Consider the following 26015-nt stretch of genomic DNA (forward strand, 5'->3'; position numbering starts at 1 on the left):
TCCTCCGAAACACAACCCAACCTAGCCAAACTGCTTCTTGACACAATGCACAAGCCAAACCAGAAGCCAGCCGCACCAATGTGTCGGAGGAAACACCGTACACCTAGCGACCTGGTCAGTGTGCTCTGTGCCCAGGCCCGCCACAGGAGTCGCTAGTGCGCAATGAGACAAGGATATCCCTGCCAGACAAACCCTCCCTAACCCGGATGACGGTGGGCCAATTGTGCATAGCCCCATGGACCTCCCGGTCGCAACCGGCTGCGACAGAGCCTGGGCTCGAACCCAGAATCTCTGGTGGCACAGCCTTAGACCACTGCGCCAACCGGGAGGCTGTAATTGAGCAAGTTGAGGAGACTAAACTGCCCTGTATTGAAAACTGTCATGGTCAAAACATATTGGTACAGCAGTTGCTAGGATGGGGAGAAGTCTGTCCATAATAAAGCACTGCTCTGCATTCTTAACAGCACTATCAACAAGGCAGGTACTACAGGCCCTAGATTTGTTGCACCTGGACTACTGGCTAACAAAATATTTTATTGAAACAAAGTGTGTACAGAGAGTCAGTAGGTACAGTTTCACAAAGAGGGACTTATGAAAATTGCAATTGGCTCAGAAAAGGGTAGCAATGCTGGCCCTTGGATGTACACAGAGAGCTAACATTATTATGTATGTCAATCTCTCCTGGCTCAAAGTGGAGAAGAGATTGACTTCATCACTGCTTGTATTTGTGCGAGGTATTGACATGTTGAATGCACGAGCTGTCTGTTTGAACTACTGGCACAAGGCTCAGACACCCATGCATACCCCACAAGACCAGAGCTCTCTCCACAGTCCCCAAATCCAGAACAGACTATGGGAGGCACACAGTACTACATAAAGCCGTGACTACATGGAACTCTATTCCACATCAAGTAACTCGTGCAAGCAGTAAAATTAGATTTTAAAAACAGATAAGACACCTTATGGAACAGCGGGACTGTGAAGCAACACAAACATAGGCACAGACACATGCATACAAACACACGATAACATACGCAGTATAGACACACGGATTATACGCAGTATAGTGCACATGGATTTTGTTGCTGATATGTGGTAGTACAGTAGGGGTTTGAGGGCACTTAATATGTTGTGAATGTATTGTAATGTTTTAAAAATTGTACTACTGCCTTAATGTTGCTGGAACCCAGGAAGAGTAGCTGCTGCCTTGGCAAATACAAAGCTGTGCCCCTCCCTACTGTGTTTTCCAGGGCAGCCAAAATGTTCCTGACTCATTTGCTGGAGATGCGTCAACATCTGTTGGCCGGATCACCTTGAATGTGCCCAGTCCCTCAACAACTCCCTGACGTCCAGAACCTGCTTGTACAAAGCCTTCTCCAGGTTCCTGTGGACAACACAATCATGTCTGTCAGGATTATACCATACTAATTATGCAAATAGAATTGACACTGAGTGTACAAAGCATGAAGAACACCGTCCTAATATTGAGATGTAACCCCCCCCTCCATTTTTCCCTCAGAACGGCCTCAATTCATCAGGGCATGGACTCTACAAGGTGTCGAAAGCATCCCACAGGGATGCTGGCCCATGTTGTCTCCAATGCTTCCCACAGTTGTGTCAAGTTGTCTGGATGTGCTTTGGGTGGTGGACAATTCTTGATAAACACGGGAAGCGGTTGTTGAAAACCTAGCAGAGTTGCAGTTCTTGACACAAACCGGTGCGCCTTGCACCTACTACCATACCCCGATCAAAGGCACTTACATATTTTGTCTTGCCCATTCACCCTCTGAATGGCACACATCATTGTGTAAGAAAATTAAGGGATTACCATAAACTATAATCAACTGGCTAATAAATACTTTATTGAAACAAAGTGTGGAAACAGAGAGTTAGTCAGTACAGTTTCAGCTATATCAGTTTAAACAGCTGAGAGTAGCACTGGTCCATTGTTTTAACCTTTAACTAGGCAAGTCAGTTAAGAACAAATTCTTATTTTCAATGACGGCCTAGGAACAGTGGGTTAACTGCCTTGTTCAGGGGCAGAACGACAGATTTGTACAGCTCGGGGATTTAAACTTGCAACCTTTCGGTTACTAGTCCAATGCTCTAACCACTAGGCTACTCTGCCGCCCCATAGCGCCACAACATGTAGCAGAGGCCACTCGTTATCGCACTACGGACCAGAGCTAGACATGGAACAGATACATTTAAGGCAGGTTTGTCATGCAGAGAAACATTAGGCCTCATTCGCCATCATTCAACATGTTTTAGAAGAAGAAAGGATGTAATGCATTAACAATTTAATTAATTTGCATTCCATACAGTAGTAATTGTTGGTCTGAGACTATCCATAACAGCAATTACTTATTCAACGCTGAGTGTTACAACAGTATTTCCTCTCGGCCCAACAAGCATAATGAATTACATAGCTTACATCTGTACGTACCTGGTCCATTACATCAAGCAAAAGTTTATTTAAGATAATTACATACATTTCAGCGTCCAGTTTGTGCTCTCCGATGCTGAAATTCAAATTGAATTTCAACAGTTATATGCTTCCATATTGAACAGGCTTACACTAGTAAATTTACAGCCTTGGGGAATATGAAGATCATAAACAGCAGCACTTGAGTTCATTAACCATGCATTGCATTCCCTTTCATGTCAAAGGAGCAGAAGTACATGCATTAAGTCGTATTGATACTGTAGTACGTGGGTATGAAAAATCGTGCTTGATTTAAGAACGTGGAGATGCAAAGCTCCATTGCAGGGGGTATACTGTACGGTGTCAATGCTCCGTTATTAAAAAAAGGGTGGTAGGTTCACTGCAATGTTGCGGAGATACGCGGATGCACGACGATGAGGATGGCCGTCTGATAGTTGAGGTGTCTTCCTGGTCCCGGTTACATCTTTCTCATCTGGGCCATCAGCTCTTCTAGACTCTGTTCCGTTTCCTCCACCGTCTCCCCTCCTGACACCCCGGTCTCCTGGAAAAGGAGGACAGAGGTCAATATTAGTTCAAACTGGCTTGAGATGCCTCCTTGAGGTTGTACCGGTTACTTCCACTGGCCCAGAAATAGTGACTTAGCTTGTTTGTACCATACAGAGTAGCTCATTTAACAAACTTTGCCTACTTAGTCATTACAGGAGGCTCATAATAATGACCGGAACAGAAAACATAGAACTGCATCAAACACATGGAAATCATGTGTTTGATACCAGTCCACCTAATCCGCTCCAGCCATTACCGCGAGCCAGTGCTCCCCAATTAAGGTGCCACCAATCTCCTGTGGTAGGCGTTATGACCCTCAAGGGGCTATGCATTGTCTGCGTTCATCAAAAAAACAAAAAGAATATCATAGGATTTTTTTTATGAGGTTTGTATGGTACTGACCTTCTCAGGGATGGTGTAGGCCACAGTGATGCCTTCTGGGAGGTCGGGGACAGGGCCTGAAGCCGCATGGAGTTCCTCTTCTGTCTGCTCCGACACCAGCTCAATACCTGACAGAGCAACATAGGTCAGTAATGGTACCTAGACAGGATCACTTGCTATGGACAATACATTGAGGCAATATCAACGCTCCAGCTACACTCACCCCAGTCGTTCTCCTCGTGAACCACTTCCTCCTCCACCACCTCCTCTACAACCTTTTTTGGTCGCTCGGCCTCTTTCTTCTGTGGACCACAAAGCACGCACACCACTGAATTACAACTGTACCCGGTCCTGTACACACCCCAGGTCATGATGGGTGAAGTAGAGAGACAGAGAAAGAAAAAGGAGGAAAGGGCCTCCTTGGTCAGTCACCTTATAGTCGTCCTGCTGTTTCCTGCAGTAGCGGTCATCACATGTGGGGTTGGCCTTCATGGCCATAGTGGGGAAGAAGTCCTGCATGGCGTTGTAGCCCAGGTAATGGCTGACTGTGCCAAACTTCAACAGGTACCTGAGGACCATGAACCACTGTTAGGATATCTTCATAGGCAACCCCGTTATGGGTCTTTGTGTTGGGCTATGATCAGGGTCGTATTCATTAGGCCACACCGTCGCAAAATGCTTCTCGACAGAAAACAAAGTGTTGCCTATTGGACAAGTTCCGATAGTGCCTCTGTTTCAGTCTGTTTTCTTCCATGTGGGGCCTAATGAATATGACCCAGGTCCCATTTACAAACAAATGTAACCCAGATCTTACTTGAGGACGTTTTGGACCAGGATCCCTGCCACCACACCCATGGTGGTGGGTAGGCTGGCAGCACACACCCCCTCCCTCTTCAGGGTCTTCTCATCAATGTTGGCCGCCACCACCAGGGGAGGAGCACACTGTCACAGGGACAATCAAAGCTTGTGTTTGCAACGTGCCATCTGTTTCGATTAAAGGGACTGTCCGGTACTTTTGTATACTTTTCGGTAGTTCTGAAAGTAGTGCCCACGAGCCAAAAGTGGTCCCCGAAAATTGAGTCCTGCATCACATATGTGCAGATGTGTGCGCCACGTCATTGCTCTCGCTCTGCTGGGTGTGATACTTGCTAGCTGTCACTCAAATGGTGAGGGGCTGAATCTCAAATTGGGGGGGGGGGGGGAATGTAGGGAGAAATGGCAAAGCTTAAAAAAAAACAGTCGCTTTCAAACTGGGGTTGCGTGGCTAATTGAGGTAAAACATGAACTAGACATCGACACATCCAGCCCAAAGCAGAAGGTTTAAAAAATACTTAGTAGTCGCCAAAGTACCAGAGCATGTCTTTAAGTAGAACAGTGATATTGCAAATGGTACAATTTTTCCTATATAGTGCCCTACTTTTAACAAGAGCCATATTGGCCCTGGTTAAAATAATTGTTTTGCCCTGGACATAAATAGGGAAAAGGGTGCCATTTGGGACCCATCCTAAGTGTGTGCTGTGACGTACTGCGAAGCAGGCCGTCTCCCCCGGGATGATGAGCTGGATGTGTCCAGACACAGCATTCTCACTCACACCCGACTCCATCCAGGTCTGACCCAGCTCGTTACACGCCTAGGAACGAAAAAATGAACAACCTACATCATCTGATCTTCACCATCTCAATACTGTATGTTTTATTGTCAGGGAATGAGGGATATATATATATATATATATATATTAGTACTGACTGCGTTGATGGCCATCCGGGCCTCAAAGTTGTCCACACAACTCAGAATCAGGTCTACGGCCTTTCCTTCCTGAAGCGCCCCATAACTGAGACAACACAGAGTACTTAGAAACAGAATGACCATGTGGCGATCACGTGAACATTTCAGAAGTTATGTGTTATGGTAGATCTTGAAAGTTGAACAAAAACAACCCCTTCTTCTAGATTTATTGGTGTGATCTGTATGTGTTTACTTCAGAGTTGCCCTCATCACGTAAAGTAAAGTAAAGTAAAGCATCCAATGTCATACTGTAATGCAATTAGTTGTTTTTTTTATCAACTTGAAAGGTCAGAGAACTGAGAGGCAACACTGTCATGCTGTATGGGACAGCACAGTGGAGCAATTCAATACTGAAAATGCTCTGCAGAAATGACCACAAAAGCAGTATTATTACTGCACTTATGAGATAGGAGAGGACACAAGTTCTCACCTTATGCGATCCATGAAATGTGCGAAATGTTCCATGGTGGTGATGTTGTAGTTGTGGGTCTCAAACTGCACATCTGGGTTGATATTCCTGTTGACAGAACGTAAAAACATGTAAGCACCTTATTGTGACATTACATCATATAAATCAGACCAGTGGTACGTTTAGCAGGACACAATGTTGTGGAATGTTCAGATGTAAATATATGACGCAGGACCAACATCTCTGACATGTAGAATGAGGATTTATGTTGATGACATTTTTATTCTGGCAACGTTCCACAACGTTTGCCTACTGAACGTGGCCCCTCAGGTCACTGTACCTGAGTGTGTGTTCAGCTGCCTCTACTTTGCTGAGGCCGGCCTGGTGAGGCTGGAAGAACAGCCTGTTCATATTGGCCAGCTCCACTTTGTCATAGTCAAACAGGATGAGCTGTGCAAAGAGATGATATGGCAACAAGGCAGAATGACTCGGTGTATGTTGCATTGATGGACGTTGTCCATCGGAAACATAAGGTTGAAAGCGAACGATATAAAGATATGTTGATTTAGTAACGTGAAGTTTGTATTACCTTGCCAATGCCACATCTTGTGAGCATTTCTGCAGTCACACTTCCAACTCCTCCAACACCCACCACAGCTACAGTGAACGTCCTGATTTTCTGTTTAACAATAGAATATAAATAAACGCATGCCCATTTTGTCATATTAGATCGGTGTAGGGTTTTAAAATTCCATAATTTCAGAACTCCTCCAATAGGGAATTATAGAAAGCCTCAGAATATTGGGGACATTGTGCAACCTTCGATGTGTATCGCATAACAATATAACATACGATTGTTTCTTACCTCGTAATCTTCAACAATGCCCATTCGCTTCAAAGCCATCAGACGACTGCAAGGTAAGAACGCGAGGTAAGCAGTTTACACCATATGCCGGTATGTGGCCCTTATTTCTGGGGTGTCAACCATATCATGTACTCTCTTATGTATTCATGATCACAAATGACTCAATTTGCGGCAGTTCGATTTCGACAGCTACATATACCTGTAAGGGTTTGAATCCACTACTTCTGCACTCATTTTGTCGATCCTTGGTCTGTGATGAGGTTGGTTGTTGTCGGCAGTTTCCTCGGCACACATCGCCGTACATCGCTTTTGCTTACACTTGATCAACTCATTCTCAAGCTCCCTCACTCGCAGCTTCAGCTCTTCGATTGAGGTCATGTTTCTATAAAAGGAATAAGCCACACTACTCCGTTGTTCAAGTGTAAAATGCCTGGATTGAAAAGCCTTGACAATCACATAAAGACCACAAGCGACGGGCTAGTACACGTCTACACAGCTCGAATCAGCTGGCAACCCGAGTTTCTGTAAATACAGTCCGGGCAGAAACAAGCTGCGTTGAGTAAAAAAAAAAAAAGTCCTATAAATACATGATCTCTACGGCATCTAAAAATTCGAACATCGGTCAGTGCGTGCCATCAGCAAAACTGTGCATTTACCGGTCTGTGAGATGAGCTCAGTCACTGTTTTGTTTGCGCAAAGTTTGATCTGCAAAACACTGACTCCCACCTCCGTTGACCAAAACGAAACCATTCGACTTTCCATATTGTACGAGATTAGCTAATTCGTTCAATTTTACAATTTTGACAAATTATTAATCCACACTGAAATATGGAAGACCAAACAGCAACTCCTGTTCGGGAGCAGCACAGGTTCAACACGGTCAATCTTCAGCGATATCTGGCTGGAAAGACACGAGGGGTGTCCAACAACGACAGGTTCACTGTCAGACAATACAGGTATGCTCACCTTTTATCTGAAGTGTTCAAGTTCCATGGAAATTAGCATACTTCGTAAAATGGAGTGAATCCCTGTCCATGCCTTCCGTGTCTGATCATTCCAGTGCTGGACAATCCAACCCCACCTTCCTTATCCAGACCCCTTCTGACAGCTATGTCCTGAGAAAGAAACCACCGGGTATGCTTCTACCAGGGGCTCACAAGGTAGTTATGATGTAAAACCTTCTCAATAATTAGATAAATAATGAGCAAGAACAGTAGTAAAAGGCACTGTGCTCTTTGACACAGTTTCAGTTGTTTTAGCTGTATTATTTCTCTCCAATAGAGGGAGACAACGTTTAACGTTACAAGTACAGTGAAATACCTTGCAAGGTCTAAACCCAACACAATATCAATGTAGTACTAAAAAACAGCATAAGGTAGAACAAAACACACGAGTAATACAAACAAGTGAAACACGAGAAAGTAAGAAGCTATATACAGGGACCATATTTCCAATGTGCAGGGATAGGCTACTTGAGTGGTAGAGGTAGATCTGGATAGGGGTAAGGTGACTAGGCATCAGTGGTGGAGAAAATACCCAATTGTCATAATTTAGTAAAAGTGAAGATACCTTAATAGAAAATGACTCAAGTAAAAGTGAAAATCATCCAGTAAAATTCTAAAAATATTTGGTTTTAAATATACTTAAGTATCAAAAGTAAATCTATTTGCTAAAATATACTGAAGTATAAATCATTTCAAATTCCATATATAAAGCAAACCAGACGGCACCATTTTCTTGTTAAAAAAAAAAAATGTATGTATAGCCAGGGGCACACTGAGACATAATTTACAAATGAAGCAGACCAGAGGCAGTAGAGATGACCAGGGATGTTCTCTTGATAAGTGTGTGAATTGGACCATTTTAAGCATTCAAAATGTAACGAGTACTTTTGGGTGTCAGGGAAAATGTATGGAGTAAAAAGTTTATTATTTTCTTTAGGAATGTAGTGAAGTAAAAGTAAAAGTTGTAAAAAAATATATAAATAGTAAAGTAAAGTACAGATACTCAAAAAAAAACGACTTATTAGTACTTGAAAGTATTTTTACTTAAGTACTTTACACCACTGCTAGGCATCAGGATAAATATGTGTGTTAGTGTGCGTATATATGTAAAGTCCTGTGAGTGTGCATGGAGACAGTGCAAAAATAAATATGTAAATACATGGGTTAACGCAGATCGTTCGTGTAGCAATTTTGTTAGCTATTTTAGCAGTCTTATGGCTTGGGGATAGAATCTGTTCAGGAGCCTGTTGGTGTCAGACTTGATGCACGGGTACCGCTTGCCGTGCGGAAGCAGAGAGAACAGTCTATAGCTCGGGTGCCTGGAGTGTTTAACATTAAACAAATAATAATAATATGAACCCCTCCATCACCCCCCTTCGTCGGAGGACAAATATCTTAGTTTTTACAGCTTTTTTGCTACATATACAGTTTTGTCAATGCTTGGGATAGACTAGAGAATGTAGTAATAATAGCCCAACAAATTGCTTTTGATACATTATGTAATGTATGCATGACTTTTGTTTATTTGGAATCATTGACATTTGTGATAGCCCGTCCCAACCGAGGCTTATGTCGAAAAATCCCAACAGTTTTATTACAAACATTTAGTTTCAGAGCGCCAAAATGGCATGTCATGGCATGCATGTGAAAGTATGCTGCTTTAAAAGGTGATACATTTGTTATCCCACTTAGGAGACAAGTAAGAGAAGAAAATGTCCTTGAAAGATTGTGTTGAGTGCTAGAGAGCTCTACTTTGTTTACGCCCCCATTCAGCATCTCATATAAACGCATGGTATACCCTCCCCTTATCTCAGCCAATCATAGCTAGCCAGGAAGGATCCTGCCTTTCTCCCTATATAGACATGGCAGCACTGCTTCTAGCACCTAAGCAACTTTGCAGTGTTTAGTTTTTTTGTGTGTTATTGTTTCTTACATTATTAGCCCAAAACATTTTTGTGTTATTACATAAAAAAAATACAATAACAATCATAATTTATTTATTTAAAAAATGCCTTTCGCTACACCTGAAATATCATCTGCAAAATGTGTCTGTGACCAATAATGTTTGATTTGATTTATAGCTCAGTGCGTTCTCCTTGGCTAAACTAGGCTCGTCATTTAACATTTGTATTGATATTTACCGATCCCATACAAGATTGCAATTAAGGCACATGAAAGTTCACATGTTCAAGAAGGCATTTCTGCAAAACGGCCCTACTGTGAAGTAGAAACTAGCGTAATCCGCCCCCCCGTTGGGCTGTCGGATCACATTTTCTGTTTTCTGTGTGCGAGGTGGACAGGGAGTATCGAGTGCAGAAGGCCCTGTTCTCTGCTGGGTTCCCAGTACCCCAGCCACTGCTACACTGCACTGACGCAGAGGTGATCGGAACTGAGTTCTACCTGATGGAGCATGTACAGGTAGGTCAATGCTGCACAGTGCACAAATTTGTGTGAGCCTTTAAAATGCACCGTTGAGCTGTAGTAGGAGTTACAAACAAACTCTCCCTCTGTTATGTCTGGTTGATGAGCGCGGTATTACGTTTGATATCTGACCAAACGATATACAATTGTGTTCCCCTCTCTGTGGTGTAGGGGCGTATATTCCAGGACCTGAGGCTCCCAGGGGTGAGTGCAGCGGAGAGGGCAGCCTTGTATGTGTCTGCAGTGGAGGTTCTGGCCCGTCTTCACTCCCTGGACCTAACCACCATGGACCTAGAGGGGTACGGGAGAGGGCCTGGCTACTGCAAGAGACAGGTAGAAGATAGATATCCTCTACTTATTCCCGTTCCATTTTTATTCCACCCCCTTTCTATTCCCATTTGCATCCCACTTTGGTCTTAAAATATCATTTTCACTTTGACTGTTTATTACCCAATAAAGGTGTCTACCTGGACAAAGCAATACAGAGCAGCTGCCCACAAAGAAATTCCCGTTATGGATAAGCTCTCTGATTGGCTGTTGAGCAACCTGCCCACCAATGACAATGAAGTGGCCCTTGTCCATGGGGACTTTCGAGTGGACAACCTGATTTTCCATCCTACTGAGGTTGAAACATGGCTTGAAGCTTACATTAAACAGTAATAATACTGTAAAACATATTAGCATTTTTATAGCACTTTTCTGAAAGTGTTTTTCATTGTATATGAGACTAATGTTGTAGAGGAAGTGAATGACTGAAGTGTGCATATCTAATAGACAAATGTTATCTTTCTCTCTAGGCTCGTGTGGTGGCTGTGTTGGACTGGGAGCTCTCCACCACGGGCCAGCCAATGGCAGACCTGGCCTACTTCCTGATGCCCAACTATTTGCCCAGTAGCCTCAGCCTCCTCAGCTGCATGGGCAGCCTGAGGGGTGTGGAAGGTATGACCTCTGATATCTGACACAGATCTAGGATCAGCTTACGAGCTCTAAACCCTAACTTAAACCATTAAGCAAGAACGCAACGTAATCCTACTCTGTTCTCTACAGCTTGGAGTTTATGTGGCCTGATTTGATTTTCATCTGTGTAATGCTATTGATGAACTTTCTCTCTTTTTTTTTCTGTCTATTTATTTCCAAATGGCCAGGTATACCTTCTCCTGAGGACCTGATCTCCATCTACTGCCGGTGCCGAGAGATCCCATCTTCTCTGCATCAGCTCAACTTCTACCTGGCCCTCTCGGTCTTTAAGATGGCAGGGATCGCTCAGGTTTGGCTTACACTCTCTTTCTCTGTCGGTCTCTCTCTCTCACACACACACAAACACACACACACACACACACACACACAATATGATAATATAAGATCAGTGGTGATAAAAGTAAAGATACCTAAATATAAAATAACTTGAGTAAAAGTGAAAGTCAGCCAGTAAAATACTACTTGAGTAAAAGTCTAGAAGTATTTGGTTTTAAATATACTTAAAACCTCTTAAAGATTAGCCCTAAAATGACATACCCAAATCTAACTGCCTGTAGCTCAGGCCCTGAAGCAAGGATATGCATATTCGTGGTACCATTTGAAAGGAAACACTTTGAAGTTTATGGAAATGTGAAAGGAATGTAGTAGAATATAATACAATAGATTTGGTAAAAGATAATACAAAGAAAAAAAACAACCGTTCTTTTTTATTTTTTTTGTATCATCATCTTTGAAATGCAAGAGAAAGGCCATAATGTATTATTCCATCCCAGGCACAATTTTGATTTTGGCCACTATATGGCATCAGTGTATGTGTAAAGTTTTAGACTGATCCAATGAACTAATGCATTTCTGTTAAAAGTTTTGAATCAAGACTGCCCAAATGTGCCTAATTTGTTTATTCAAAATTGTGCACTCTCCACAAATAATAGCATGGTATGCTTTCACTGTAATAGCTACTGTAAATTGGACAGTGCAGTTAGATTAACAGGAATTTAAGCTTTCTGCTAATATCAGATATGTCTATGTCTTGGGAAATTCTCTTGTTACTTAAAACTTCTTCGGGATCGGTGTCCCGAAGAATGCGATTAGGGTGAGGTTGTAAGTATCAAAAGTAAATGTAATTGCTAAAATATACTTAAATATCAAAGTAAAAATATAATTAATTTAAAATTCATTATATTAAGCAAACCACACAGCACTATTTTATTTATTTTATTTATAGATAGCCAAGTGCACACTCCAACAATCAGACATCTCTACAAATGAAGCATTTGTGTTTAGTGAGTCCGCCAGATCAGAGGCAATAGGGATGACCAGGGATGTTCGCTGGATATGTGTGTGAATTTGTCAATTTTCCTGTCAAATCAAATCAATTTTATTTATATAGCCCTTCGTACATCAGCTGATATCTCAAAGTGCTGTACAGAAACCCAGCCTAAAACCCCAAACAGCAAGCAATGCAGGTGTAGAAGCACAGTGGCTAGGAAAAACTCCCTAGAAAGGCCAAAACCTAGGAAGAAACCTAGAGAGGAACCAGGCTATGTGGGGTGGCCAGTCCTCTTCTGGCTGTGCCGGGTGGAGATTAACAGAACATGGCCAAGATGTTCAAATGTTCATAGATGACCAGCATGGTCGAATAATAATAAGGCAGAACAGTTGAAACTGGAGCAGCAGCACAGTCAGGTGGACTGGGGACAGCAAGGAGTCATCATGTCAGGTATTCCTGGGGCATGGTCCTAGAGCTCAGGTCCTCCGAGAGAAAGAAAGAGAGAAGGAGAGAATTAGAGAACGCACACTTAGATTCACACAGGACACCAAATAGGACAGGAGAAGTACTCCAGATATAACAAACTGACCCTAGCCCTCCGACACAAACTACTGCAGCATAAATACTGGAGGCTGAGACAGGAGGGGTCAGGAGACACTGTGGCCCCATCCGAGGACACCCCTGTCCTGCTAAGCATTCAACATGTAATGAGTACATTTGGGTGTCAGGGAAATGTATGGAGTAAAAAGTACATTATTTTTTTTAGGAGTCTGGTGAAGTAAAAATGGTCAAAAATATAAATAGTAAAGTACAGATACCCCCCCAAAATGACTTATTAGTACTTGAAAGTATTTTTACTTAAGTACTTTACACCACTGGATAGGATGCACCTTTTCACTGATGGCACATGTTCCTGAATGCACATGATGGCCATTGAAATGCCAGATGGACTGGTGTAAATGAAGGAACACGCATATGCACACACACACACACACACACACACACACACACACACACACACACACACACACACAGTAGCTGTTTTTTGATGCTCTCTCTCTCTCTCTCTCTCTGTATCTCTCAACTTGTCATCTCTTTGGCACTGTTCGGCTGAAGAGGCAGCTAATGAGCTCAAACTATTCCCAGGTCCACATTCTCATCTATCTCATCAAGACACACACACACACACACACACTTTGTCTTATCTGCTTTCATTCTTTATTCTGTACCTGAATATTATTCTTTATTCTGTACCTACAGCAAACCAAAGCAGACTCCTGTGTTATGATCTATACAAATCATTATTTTTCATCAATCAGCTTTCATCTGTCTTTGACACCATTTTGCCTCTTTCTTGCTGATAATACTATCTTACTGATTGAGGACTTCCTAGGACTGAGATATTTCTCTAGACTGTCTCTGCTCACAGAAGATCTTGTCTCTGTGTGTCTGTGTGTATGTCTGTAACCCCGTCTCTCTCTCGCTCTCGCTCGCTCTCTCTCTCTCTGTTATAGGGGATCTATGCACGCCACCTCCTGGGCAATGCCAGTGCTCCCAATGCTGCCCAGTTTGGCCAGAGTGTGGAGCCGTTGGCCCAGGTTGGGCTGCAGATTGCAGAGAAGTATGTTGGTTGACATGATACTAAAACTACAGTCTATCATCTCATACTATTGCCTGTATGTATTATGGTGTGAAATGGTATGTTTGGGCGTGTCTGGCTGTTTGTAGCCCCTCCAGGTTGGGCCCTGCTGATGCCAGACTGTTCCTCCAGACTGCTAAAGGCCAGGCTGTCCACCAGCAGGTCACAGAGTTCATGAAACAACACGTGCTTCCTGCTCAGCAGGTCAGTTGAAAGGTCAGGGGTCAAGAGCAGAGAAGACAGAAGGAGGAATTACAGGGCACTGTATGAGTCAGAGTGGCGGTCAGGGTAATGAGGTACAGACAGTGCCGGAGGGAGCAAGCTAAGTGCACTCACACTTACATCCGTCAACAAAGAGACAAAATTGTTCATTCTGTCACATGCCTCATAAAGAGCATCTGGGACGTATTAAATGGAAACAACAACGGATACAAGACCAGCGCTTGTAGAAGAGCTGAGGATTCCATATCCTCATTGAGTTGGTCTCTTCTGTGGGCATTATACATTTCTGTCTGAAATGTACTGTATTGTGAAGTTGCAACCTCCTGAATTAGTCCACGCTTTGTATATTCACCAGTGGATGACTGACTGTTTTTCCCCCAGGAAGTATCAGAGTACTACTCTAAACACGCCCACTCGCCCCAGAGATGGCACCCTCCCCAGGTGATAGAGGATTTGAAGGTAAGGAAGAACATGGTGGGGGGGTGATGTTGGTGTTTTTTGATGGTCAGCTCTTCTAGAGTGTTTGAGGAATAAGGTGAAGTTGCCCCTAGACATTGATCTTGGGTCAGTTTAGCATTTTCCCCCATTAATGCTAATGGTTAGGATTGGGGAGGGTAAACTGATCCTAATCTGTACCAGCGGGAAACTTCACCCTAGAGCGGTGTTGGAGTTCAGAGGTCATTTAAGATGTGTGTCTCCCCCCCCCCCCCCCCTAGGCGAAGGCCAGAGAGGCGGGGCTTTGGAACCTCTTCCTGCCGGCAGTAAGCGGTCTCAGTCAGCTAGACTACGCCCACATCGCAGAGGAAACGGGACGATGCCTCTACGCCCCCGACCTCTTCAACTGCCAGGCCCCTGGTAAGGCATGGTCACCACTGATTAAGCCTGTTGAACTTACTGTCTGATAGTGTGCTAAGTTTAGTACAAAGTCTTTTGCTGATGCACCAGGTAGATGATTTTCATGTTCGGAGCCATTCATGATTAATAGATGTATCTTATCTAATGATGTGAATCATGCTTCATGTTTACGTAATTATTATGTCATAAATTAAATTATGATGAGTTATAACATTATCGGATTGTAAAATCACCAGGAATTGAGAAGAAAATGTTTTTGTAAGTTGCAGTGTACAAATGATTATAAATTAGGTTGCATTGACGTGATGGTGTCATTGGATAATTCCTAGATCTATGGTTGTGTTTGCCCCTACAGACACGGGGAACATGGAGGTCCTCCACATGTTTGGTACTGAGGAGCAGAAGAGAGAGTGGCTCCAGCCCCTGCTCAGTGGACAGATCCGCTCCTGCTTCTGTATGACAGGTACGCCCTCAGGCCCAGAGCCATGCTTTAATATATGGCTACACTATATCCCTGCTGTGTATTCATGTATCTCTATATAAGGCTCCACTTCATCCTAGTCGTGTCAGTTCACGTAGCACAAGACGATATGACGTGATGGATCGCATTAATAAAGTTAGTAAAGGTCGCCAAACATTATATGATGATAACTCAGCCCTTGTGCCACAAATATGCACTCTTAAATTAATTAGCTCCTCCTTCTTTTTAATTAAGTTTTGATTTATAATTTCAACAGGAGGCTAGGAAAGCTCTCTTACTCAAAAATAGACTAGTGACATGCTTAAATGGCAGCCATTTTGTGCCAGTACGTTCACCACACATGACCCTTTGGAAAGTACACTATTAGAAGAAGAAAAAAGGTGCTGAGTAGAACCGTACAGGGTTCTTCAGTTAGTCCCCACAGGGGAACCCTTTTTGGTGCTGGGGTGAACTGTCTATGTAGGGTTCTTCAAAGAACTCCCTGTATATGGTTCTACCTAGAACCCTCTATGAAGGGTTCTGCCTAAAACCCTCTATAAATGGTTCTACCAAGAACCATTTTATCATCTAAATGTTCTTCCTAGAACCGCCTATGAAGGGTTCTACCGAGAACCCTTTTATCTTTGGATGGTTCTTCCTAGATCCCTCTATTATGAGCAGTTCCACCAGCCTTATTAGGCTTTAACATTTTGTTATTTCAGACAGTACATTACATATATCATAAGATCTTTCTTTGAGGGTCTAGTACAGCCTGTAAAATACATTTAGAAATCCATATTATTCAATTATCAAATCAAATCAAATCAAATTTTATTTGTCACATACACATGGTTAGCAGATGTTAATGCGAGTGTAGCGAAATGCTTGTGCTTCTAGTTCCGACAATGCAGTAATAACAAGTAATCTAACTAACAATTCCAAAACTACTGTCTTGTACACAGTGTAAGGGGATAAAGAATATGTACATAAGGATATATGAATGAGTGATGGTACAGAGCAGCATAGGCAAGATACAGTGATGGTATCGGGTACAGTATGTACAAATGAGATGAGTATGTAAACAAAGTGGCATAGTATAGTATAAAGTGGCTAGTGATACATGTATTACATAAGGATACCGTCGATGATATAGAGTACAGTATATACGTATGCATATGAGATGAATAATGTAGGGTAAGTAACATTTATATAAGGTAGCATTGTTTAAAGTGGCTAGTGATATATTTACATCATTTCCCATCAATTCCCATTATTAAAGTGGCTGGAGTTGAGTCAGTGTCAGTGTGTTGGCAGCAGCCACTCAGTGTTAGTGGTGGCTGTTTAACAGTCTGATGGCCTTGAGATAGAAGCTGTTTTTCAGTCTCTCGGTCCCAGCTTTGATGCACCTGTACTGACCTCGCCTTCTGGATGATAGCGGGGTGAACAGGCAGTGGCTCGGGTGGTTGATGTCCTTGATGATCTTTATGGCCTTCCTGTGACATCGGGTGGTGTAGGTGTCCTGGAGGGCAGGTAGTTTGCCCCCGGTGATGCGTTGTGCAGACCTCACTACCCTCTGGAGAGCCTTACGGTTGAGGGCGGTGCAGTTGCCATACCAGGCGGTGATACAGCCCGCCAGGATGCTCTCGATTGTGCATCTGTAGAAGTTTGTGAGTGCTTTTGGTGACAAGCCGAATTTCTTCAGCCTCCTGAGGTTGAAGAGGCGCTGCTGCGCCTTCTTCACGATGCTGTCTGTGTGAGTGGACCAATTCAGTTTGTCTGTGATGTGTATGCCAAGGAACTTAAAACTTGCTACCCTCTCCACTACTGTTCCATCGATGTGGATAGGGGGGTGTTCCCTCTGCTGTTTCCTGAAGTCCACAATCATCTCCTTAGTTTTGTTGACGTTGAGTGTGAGGTTGTTTTCCTGACACCACACTCCGAGGGCCCTCACCTCCTCCCTGTAGGCCGTCTCATCGTTGTTGGTAATCAAGCCTACCACTGTTGTGTCGTCCGCAAACTTGATGATTGAGTTGGAGGCGTGCGTGGCCACGCAGTCGTGGGTGAACAGGGAGTACAGGAGAGGGCTCAGAACGCAACCTTGTGGGGCCCCAGTGTTGAGGATCAGCGGGGAGGAGATGTTGTTGCCTACCCTCACCACCTGGGGGCGGCCCGTCAGGAAGTCCAGTACCCAGTTGCACAGGGCGGGGTCGAGACCCAGGGTCTCGAGCTTGATGACGAGCTTGGAGGGTACTATGGTGTTGAATGCCGAGCTGTAGTCGATGAACAGCATTCTCACATAGGTATTCCTCTTGTCCAGATGGGTTAGGGCAGTGTGCAGTGTGGTTGAGATTGCATCGTCTGTGGACCTATTTGGGCGGTAAGCAAATTGGAGTGGGTCTAGGGTGTCAGGTAGGGTGGAGGTGATATGGTCCTTGACTAGTCTCTCAAAGCACTTCATGATGACGGATGTGAGTGCTACGGGGCGGTAGTCATTTAGCTCAGTTACCTTAGCTTTCTTGGGAACAGGAACAATGGTGGCCCTCTTGAAGCATGTGGGAACAGCAGACTGGTATAGGGATTGATTGAATATGTCCGTAAACACACCGGCCAGCTGGTCTGCGCATGCTCTGAGGGCGCGGCTGGGGATGCCATCTGGGCCTGCAGCCTTGCGAGGGTTAACACGTTTAAATGTCTTACTCACCTCGGCTGCAGTGAAGGAGAGACCGCATGTTTTCGTTGCAGGCCGTGTCAGTGGCACTGTATTGTCCTCAAAGCGGGCAAAAAAGTTATTTAGTCTGCCTGGGAGCAAGACATCCTGGTCCGTGACTGGGCTGGGTTTCTTCCTGTAGTCCGTGATTGACTGTAGACCCTGCCACATGCCTCTTGTGTCTGAGCCGTTGAATTGAGATTCTACTTTGTCTCTGTACTGGCGCTTAGCTTGTTTGATAGCCTTGCGGAGGGAATAGCTGCACTGTTTGTATTCGGTCATGTTACCAGACACCTTGCCCTGATTAAAAGCAGTGGTTCGCGCTTTCAGTTTCACACGAATGCTGCCATCAATCCACGGTTTCTGGTTAGGGAATGTTTTAATCGTTGCTATGGGAACGACATCTTCAACGCACGTTCTAATGAACTCGCACACCGAATCAGCGTATTCGTCAATGTTGTTATCTGACGCAATACGAAACATCTCCCAGTCCACGTGATGGAAGCAGTCTTGGAGTGTGGAGTCAGCTTGGTCAGACCAGCGTTGGACAGACCTCAGCGTGGGAGCCTCTTGTTTTAGTTTCTGTCTGTAGGCAGGGATCAACAAAATGGAGTCGTGGTCAGCTTTTCCGAAAGGGGGGCGGGGCAGGGCCTTATATGCGTTGCGGAAGTTAGAGTAACAATGGTCCAAGGTCTTTCCTCCCCTGGTTGCGCAATCGATATGCTGATAAAATTTGGGGAGTCTTGTTTTCAGATTAGCCTTGTTAAAATCCCCAGCTACAATGAATGCAGCCTCCGGATAAATTGTTTCCAGTTTGCAGAGAGTTAAATAAAGTTTGTTCAGAGCCATCGATGTGTCTGCTTGGGGGGGATATATACGGCTGTGATTATAATCGAAGAGAATTCTCTTGGTAGATAATGCGGTCTACATTTGATTGTGAGGAATTCTAAATCAGGTGAACAGAAGGATTTGAGTTCCTGTATGTTTCTTTCATCGCACCATGTCACGTTAGTCATAAGGCATACGCCCCCGCCCCTCTTTTTACCAGAAAGATGTTTTTTCCTGTCTGCGCGATGCATGGAGAAACCTGTTGGCTGCACCGCTTCGGATAGCGTCTCTCCAGTAAGCCACGTTTCCGTGAAGCAAAGAACGTTACAGTCTCTGATGTCCCTCTGGAATGCTACCCTTGCTCGGATTTCATCAACCTTGTTGTCAAGAGACTGGACATTGGCAAGAAGAATGCTAGGGAGTGGTGCGCGCTGTGCCCGTCTCCGGAGTCTGACCAGAAGACCGCCTCGTTTCCCTCTCTTTCGGAGTCGTTTTTTTGGGTCGCTGCATAGGATCCACTCCGTTGTCCTGTTTGTAAGGCAGAACACAGGATCCGCGTCGCGAAAAACATATTCTTGGTCGTACTGATGGTGAGTTGATGCTGATCTTATATTCAGTAGTTCTTCTCGACTGTATGTAATGAAACCTAAGATGACCTGGGGTACTAATGTAAGAAATATTGCACCCACTCTGCTCACGCCCGCCAACGAGTGTTGCGTTGCTAACATGGAACCCAAACCGGCTGCGTGCGTGCATACATTTATTTTGTCCCCCACACCAAACGTGATCACGACACGCAGGTTAAAATATCAAAACAAACTCTGAACCAATTATATTAATTTGGGGACAAGTCGAAAATAATTAAACATGTATAGCAATTTAGCTAGCTAGCTTGCACTTTTGCTAGCTAATTTGTCCTATTTGGCTAGCTTGCTGTTGCTAGCTAATTTGTCCTGGGATATAAACATTGAGTTGTTATTTTGCTTGAAATGCACAAGGTCCTCTACTCTGACAATTAATCCACACACAAACCTGTCAACCGAATCGTTTCTAGTCATCTCTCCTCCTTCCACGCTTTTCCATCTTTGAACTTATATGGTGATTGGCATCTAAACTTTCATAGTATTACCACGATGACTGGCAACAAAGTTTGTCTTTCAAATCACCCACGAGGGGTATAACCAATGTGGAGATGGCACGTGGGTACCTGCTTCTATAAACCAATGAGGAGATGGGAGAGGCAGGACTTGCAGCGCGATCTGCGTCAGAAATAGGAATGACGGCCTCCTGGGTGGCACAGTGGTCTAAGGCACTGCATCACAGTGCTAGCTGTGCCACCAGAGATTCTGGGTTCGAGTCCAGGCTCTGTCGCAGACGACCGCGACCGGGAGGCCCATGGTGCGGCGCACAATTGGCCCTGCGTCGTCCGGGTTATGGAGGGTTCGGCCCGCAGGGATATCCTTGTCTCATCACGCACTAGCAACTCCTGTGGCGGGCCGGGCGCAGTGCATGCTGACCAGGTCACCAGGTGTACGGTGTTTCCTCTGACACATTCGTGCGGCTGGCTTCCGGGTTGGATGGGCATTGTGTCAAGAAGCAAGACTGTAGACAAAACTGTAATTACAACCAATTGGATACCACGAAATTGGGGAGGAAAAAATGGGTAAAAAAAAGAAATAGGAATCGCAGACGCTCGTTGACGTGCACGAGCAGTGTGGGTGCAATAATTGAATAACATAGATTCCTTAATTTATTTTGCAACGCTCGCACACATGACGCTAGTGGTGTAGTCAGGGTATAAGGGCTAAAATAGAATTCAGTTATATTTCTGACACAGATCGCGCTGCAAGTCCTGCCTCTCCCATCTCCTCATTGGTTTATAGAAGCAGGTATCCACGTGCCGTCTCCTCATTTGTTATATCCATGTGGGTGACTGAAGACGAACGAGGTCAGTGGCGGTAATGCACCTAATTTATGAAAGTTGCCAAATCGCAATATAAAGTCAAAAGAATAAAAGGCCCGGAAGGATGAGAGATGAATAGAAATTAATCTGTTGACTGTTTTGCATGTGGATTAATTGGTGGAATAGAGGACCTTGTGCATTTCAGGTAAATAGGACAAATTAGCTAGCAAGTTCAAGCTAGCTAGCTAAATTGCCATAAATGTTTAATGCATTTCGACCTGTCCCCAAATTAACATAATTGGTTTGTTTTGATATTTTAACCTGCGTGTCGTGATCACGTTTGGTGTGGGGGGGGGGGGACAAAATAAATGTATGCACGATGGCGCACGAACGCAGCCGGTTTTTGGTTCCGTGTTAGGAATATCCTGGTTCACAGGCCACATCAGGTCTGCAAGTGGCATTATGCTGGCTGGCAAAGCATGTGTAGTTCCTATTGGAATCCAGACAGAGTTAGGTTATCCAGTAAGTGAAATTGTTAATCACCCGTAACCTGCATTCAGAATGACTGCCAGGGTAGGGAAGATTGAATACTGAGACTACCTCAATCATCTAAACTGGAACAACCATCTCAGTAACGGGTGCAATAAATCCAACAGATTGGATTAGTTTAGAAAACTGTATGCTCTTTATCTTTCTGTAGCATTATGTATTAAACAATCAATGTACATGCAAAAACACATATTACACAAAAAAAAACAATTCTGAACATCTCACTGCAATAAAGCATGCTGGGAAATCTTATTTATGGCTCTATGTAGAACCCTTCTTGCCTTCCAAAGAATCATCAAAGAACCCTTTCTTACAAAAATAGTTCTTAGGATGTTAAAGGTTCTAGGTAGAACCCTTTGCCTTACAAAGAACCCTTGTCTTCCAAAAAGGGTTATTCTGATAAACGGTTCTTGGTAGAACCCTATCTCTTCTACGAGTGTAATAACCCTGTTAGCATGCTTGTGGGGGTGCTGCCTCCACTCAGACGACCCCACCTGAGGGGAGAGGAGGTTGTATATTCATCCCAGCAGGTACAGGCTCTGAGTAGAGCTATCTCCATAAAGACACTGAACACTCTGAGCGAGGCCTGTGGGACCACACCATGAGTCAGAATGTTGAGAATGAGCCATCCCCCTCTGTTTGTTACCCATTACAGAGAAATTGTATGCATCGCAAATGGCACCCTATTTTCTATATTGTGCACTACTTTTGACTATGGTCCCTAGGGCTATGTTTTAGAGCTCTGGTCAAAAATAGTGCACTAAGTGGGGAATAGTGTGCCATTTGGAACACATAAATAGTAATGTAATGATGTCAGAAGGGACGATAGTGGGCGTTAGGTTCCCTTGTGTTCCTGCAAACACAGATGTTGTTTCCGAGGTGTTTGTGTGCGTCATCGGTCTGGTTGATTTCGGATGAGCCTCCCACTCCTGTGTACACTCTGTGTACACGTTCCTGGGAATTTACTGTGCATAGAGAAACCTTCACTCTAGAGTGGATCAGTGTTTGGACTAATTAAAGAGCGGTTCACACACACGTACACAGAGAGGTAGTGTCTCCCGCTGTGTGACACACTACCCAGTGATCTCTGTCTGGGTAGGTGCGTTTCCTGTCCACAAGACTTAAGAAAAGGGTTAACCCGCACATTGCCATGCTCTTTCTGTTTGCGGTGCAGCTACAGCCCCAAAGTTGACATAGTCGGTAAAAAAACCATGTACTGTTACCACACAATTTTAGCTCTGCCGTTTTACCCTGTCAACAGAGCCTGATGTGGCCTCCAGTGACGCCACCAACATGGAGTGTACCCTTCAGAGGGACCAAGATCATTACGTCGTCCACGGCAGGAAGTGGTGGAGCAGTGGTACGTAAAACCTACTTGTTGTCTCACTCACTCTTTGATTTATAATTCCAGCTGGAGACTGGGTAGGCAGGGAAGCCTATTCATTGTTCAATTACTCCAAAATAGACCGTTGACACTCTTAAATGAGTCGCGAATTAACAAATATTGAAGGGCTCTCTCCATTTCTCTCTCTCTCTCTCTCTCTCTGTTTGCATGCCACCGAAGCAGAAAGGCCTAAAGTGTTTAAGCTTAATTGTGACTCCTCCCGTGCTATTTGAACAATGCTCTAACTGCCTGAGAGCAGTTACTACCCAAAAGCAGCGCTTCTTTTCATCTCTCTACCCAAACACACTAATGAGGTAAACATTTTATCCTCTCAGCCACACATGGCTTACAGAACTTAGTCATGGAACCAAGACAAACAACCACTGAAAGGACCATGTTAAACATTGTGACGTGTGAGTCTGTGCTTTAAGTGCTTTTAAAGGCCATTTTAAGGATTGCGTGACTGTTTATTTCTTATATTGACTCAGTTTTTATATAGTGAATGAAAAGGTTTATTTGTGGGATCTTTGACAAAGATGCAGATACCAGTTACTCACCGGCCAAACAGTATCTCCACCCTATAAGCCAGGGATCATCAACTAAGATTCAGCCGGGGACAATTTTTCTCTTGTTCGGATTTCCAAAATGTAAAATCAATTGGAGCTAATTTCCTGGTGCTTTTGCAGTCTTTTATGTCCAACAATGATACAAACAAAAAATTGTACCAGTCAAAAGTTGACACACCTACTCATTCAAGGGTTTTTCTTTATCTTTACTATTTTCTACATTGTAGAATGATATTGAACACATCAAAACTATGAAATAACACACATGGAATTATGTAGTAACCAAAAAAAGTATGAAACAAATCAAAATATACTTTATATTTGAGATTCTTCAAAGTAGCAACCCTTTGCCTTGACGACAGCTTTGCACACTCCATCTTCATGAGGTAGTCCACCTGGAATGCATTTCAATTAACAGGTGTGCCTTGTTAAGTGGCTTGTTAAATGCCTTTGGAAAGTATTCAGACACTTAGACTTTTCCACATTTTGATGTTACAGCCTTATTTAAAAGTTGATTTAAAAACAGGTTTTTAGAAATGTTTGCAGATGTATTAAAAATTAAAAACGTAAATTCCTTATTTACATAAGTATTCAGACCCTTTGCTATGAAACTCGAAATTGAGCTCAGGTGCATCCTGTTTCCATTGCTCATCCTTGATGTTTATACAACTTGAATGGAGCCCACCTGTGGTAAATTCAATTGATTGGACATGATTTGGAAAGACACACACCTGTCTATATCAGGTCCCACAGTTGACAGTGCATGTCAGAGCAAAAACCAAGCCATGAGGTCGAAGGAATTGTCTGTAGAGTTCCGAGACAGGAATGTATCGAAGCACAGATCTGGTGAAGAGTACCAAAAAATTTCTGCAGCATTGAAGGTCCCCAAGAACACAATGGCCTCCATCATTCTCAAATAGAAGTTTGGAATCACCAAGACTCTTCCTAGATCTGGGAGGTGACCAAGAACCCGATGGTCACTCTGACAGAGCGCCATCTCCTCTGTGGAGATGGGAGAACCTTCCAGAAGGACAACCATCTCTGCAGCACTCTACCAATCAGGTATTTATGGTAGTGGCCAGAAGGAAGCCACTCCTCAGTAAAAGGCACATGACAGCCCACTTGGACTTTGCCAAAGGAACCTAAAGACTCAGACCATGAGAAACAAGATTCTCTGCTCTGATGAAACCAAGACTGAACTCTTTGGCCTGAATGCCAAGCGTCACGTTTGGAGGAAACCTGGCATCATCCCTACGGTGAAGCATGGTGGTGGCAGCATCATGCCGTGGGGATGTTTTTCAGTGGCAGGGACTGGGAGGCTAGTCAGGATCGAGCAAAGATGAATGGGGAAAAGTTCAGAGAGATCCTTGATGAAAACCTGCTCCAGATTGCTCAGGAAGTCTCTGAATGTCCATGAGTGGCCCAGCCAGAGCCCGGAATCGAACATCTCCGGAGAGACCTGAAAATAGCTGTGCTGCAAAACTCCCCATCCAACCTGACTGAGCTTGAGAGGATCTGCAGAGAAGATTGGGAGAAACTCCCCAAAAACAGGTGTGCCAAGCTTGTAGCGTCATACCCAAGAAGACTCAAGGCTGTAATCACTGCCAAAGGTGCTTCAACCAAGTACTGAGTGAAGTACTGAATACTTATGTAAATACGATATTTCCCTTATATTTTATTTAATGAATTACAAAAAAAATCTAAAATCCAGTTTTTGCTTTGTCATTATGGGGCATTGTGTGTAAGATTGATGAGGGGGAAAAAAACATGTTTATCTATTTTAGAATAAGGCTGTAATGTAACAAAATGTGGAAAAAGTCAAGGGGTCTGAATACTTTCCGAAGTCACTGTATGCCTGTAGATGTTGCTAACTGACCCCCTCAATCACTGTCCGCTGTAGGACATATTCCAGATGTTCCCCCACTCACAAACTGTGGTTTGCGGCCCTCCTCATTTAAACATTCTCTTGGAACACTGGCCTGTTGTTTTCAGTATCGTCACGGAACATATCCTTAACCCTTTCAAGACTGTCTTGTTAGGGGCCTCCCGGGTGGCGCAGTGGTTAAGGGTGCTGTACTGCAGCGCCCGTAAGGGAGTTGTAGCGATGAGACAAGATAGTAGCTACTAAAAAAACAATTGGAGACCACGAAATTGGGGAGAAAAAAAGGGGTACAATTCAAAAAAGAGTAAAAAAATATTAAAAAAAGACTGTCTTGTAATCATTCAATCTGAGAGAAGTTGAGAATGTATGGTCCTGGTTCCGTTAGTAGAGCAATGACTGGATCGTGGGTTCAATTCCCGTTTGGGACCATCCATATGAAAATGTATGAGCGCCCTCCTGTACGTCGCTTTGGATAAAAGTCTTCTAAAAGGTATATATTATTATGTTGCCCATTTACCTGTGATTCATCTGATAACACTTGTTTTGACGGTGTTGACACTGTATTGAACACACAATGTTCTCTGGCATTGGATAACATATTTTGGATAGGAATACATTCTGCGCCCGCCTTGTTTTCCCTCTAAACCTCATTCATGTTTCACTTTTTGCGGAGACGACTGTCTCTAATGCCAGTGACGTTTTCTATCAAGTTTGACAACGTCTAATTGGCTGTACATTTAGCCATTGATGATATAGAGAGATGCCAATCACTAACCGAGACGGTAATTTCTCTACTATAATATAAATGCGTATACTTTACGTATACTTTACTTTACACATGTAGCTTAGAGATGGCCTTTCATTTGGTAGATATTCAAATATTTTTTTACAGCTGTTTATTTCTTGGTGTTATA

General features: G+C 43.7%; 2 protein-coding genes across 4 annotated transcripts in view; one reads left to right on the forward strand and one right to left on the reverse strand.

Moving 5' to 3' along the window:
* Positions 1-1842: 1842 nt before the first annotated feature.
* On the reverse strand, positions 1843-7537 carry LOC110535608 (ubiquitin-like modifier-activating enzyme 5). 2 transcript variants are annotated; one of them, XM_021620712.2, is made up of 13 exons: positions 7400-7537; positions 6633-6815; positions 6434-6479; positions 6158-6247; positions 5909-6018; positions 5590-5676; positions 5121-5205; positions 4900-5004; positions 4188-4315; positions 3806-3941; positions 3597-3675; positions 3395-3501; positions 1843-2987 (listed from the first exon to the last, which is right to left on the reverse strand). In XM_021620712.2, exons 2-13 carry the CDS (start codon positions 6809-6811, stop codon positions 2904-2906), a joined length of 1236 nt encoding a protein of 411 aa, XP_021476387.2. In that variant the 5' UTR covers positions 6812-6815; positions 7400-7537; the 3' UTR covers positions 1843-2903. The 2 variants fall into 2 exon arrangements, with proteins under 2 accessions (XP_021476387.2, XP_021476388.2); XM_021620713.2 differs by lacking the exon at positions 7400-7537 and having other exon boundaries at positions 6633-6990.
* The window catches only part of acad11 (acyl-CoA dehydrogenase family, member 11), a 65616-nt gene continuing 46645 nt past the window's right edge, over positions 7045-26015 (forward strand). Inside the window, exons 1-13 of one of the 2 annotated variants that reach the window (XM_036935336.1) lie at positions 7045-7389; positions 7494-7593; positions 9730-9855; positions 10030-10191; positions 10318-10482; positions 10656-10797; positions 11004-11125; positions 13621-13727; positions 13835-13949; positions 14349-14426; positions 14684-14822; positions 15178-15285; positions 22531-22629. In XM_036935336.1, coding sequence (XP_036791231.1) covers positions 7262-7389; positions 7494-7593; positions 9730-9855; positions 10030-10191; positions 10318-10482; positions 10656-10797; positions 11004-11125; positions 13621-13727; positions 13835-13949; positions 14349-14426; positions 14684-14822; positions 15178-15285; positions 22531-22629 — 1591 coding nt within the window. In that variant the 5' untranslated portion in view covers positions 7045-7261. The remainder of the gene's footprint in view (positions 7390-7493; positions 7594-9729; positions 9856-10029; positions 10192-10317; positions 10483-10655; positions 10798-11003; positions 11126-13620; positions 13728-13834; positions 13950-14348; positions 14427-14683; positions 14823-15177; positions 15286-22530; positions 22630-26015) is intronic. The other variant, XM_036935337.1, reaches the window with a different exon arrangement.

This window comes from Oncorhynchus mykiss, chromosome 11 (assembly GCF_013265735.2).
Source record: "Oncorhynchus mykiss isolate Arlee chromosome 11, USDA_OmykA_1.1, whole genome shotgun sequence".
Classification (NCBI taxonomy): Eukaryota; Metazoa; Chordata; class Actinopteri; order Salmoniformes; family Salmonidae; genus Oncorhynchus; species Oncorhynchus mykiss.

What these genes read in the sequence shown, in the direction of transcription:
- LOC110535608 (XM_021620712.2), bottom strand. Translation starts at nt 6,811, where the DNA reads ATGACCTCAATCGAAGAGCTGAAGCTGCGAGTGAGGGAGCTTGAGAAT. An exon ending in CAAGATGTGGCATTGGCAAG is followed by an intron (nt 6,019 to 6,157) that starts GTAATACAAACT and finishes CTCTTTGCACAG; the next exon opens with CTCATCCTGTTTGACTATGA. An exon ending in CCTACACCATCCCTGAGAAG is followed by an intron (nt 2,988 to 3,394) that starts GTCAGTACCATA and finishes CTCCTTTTCCAG; the next exon opens with GAGACCGGGGTGTCAGGAGG.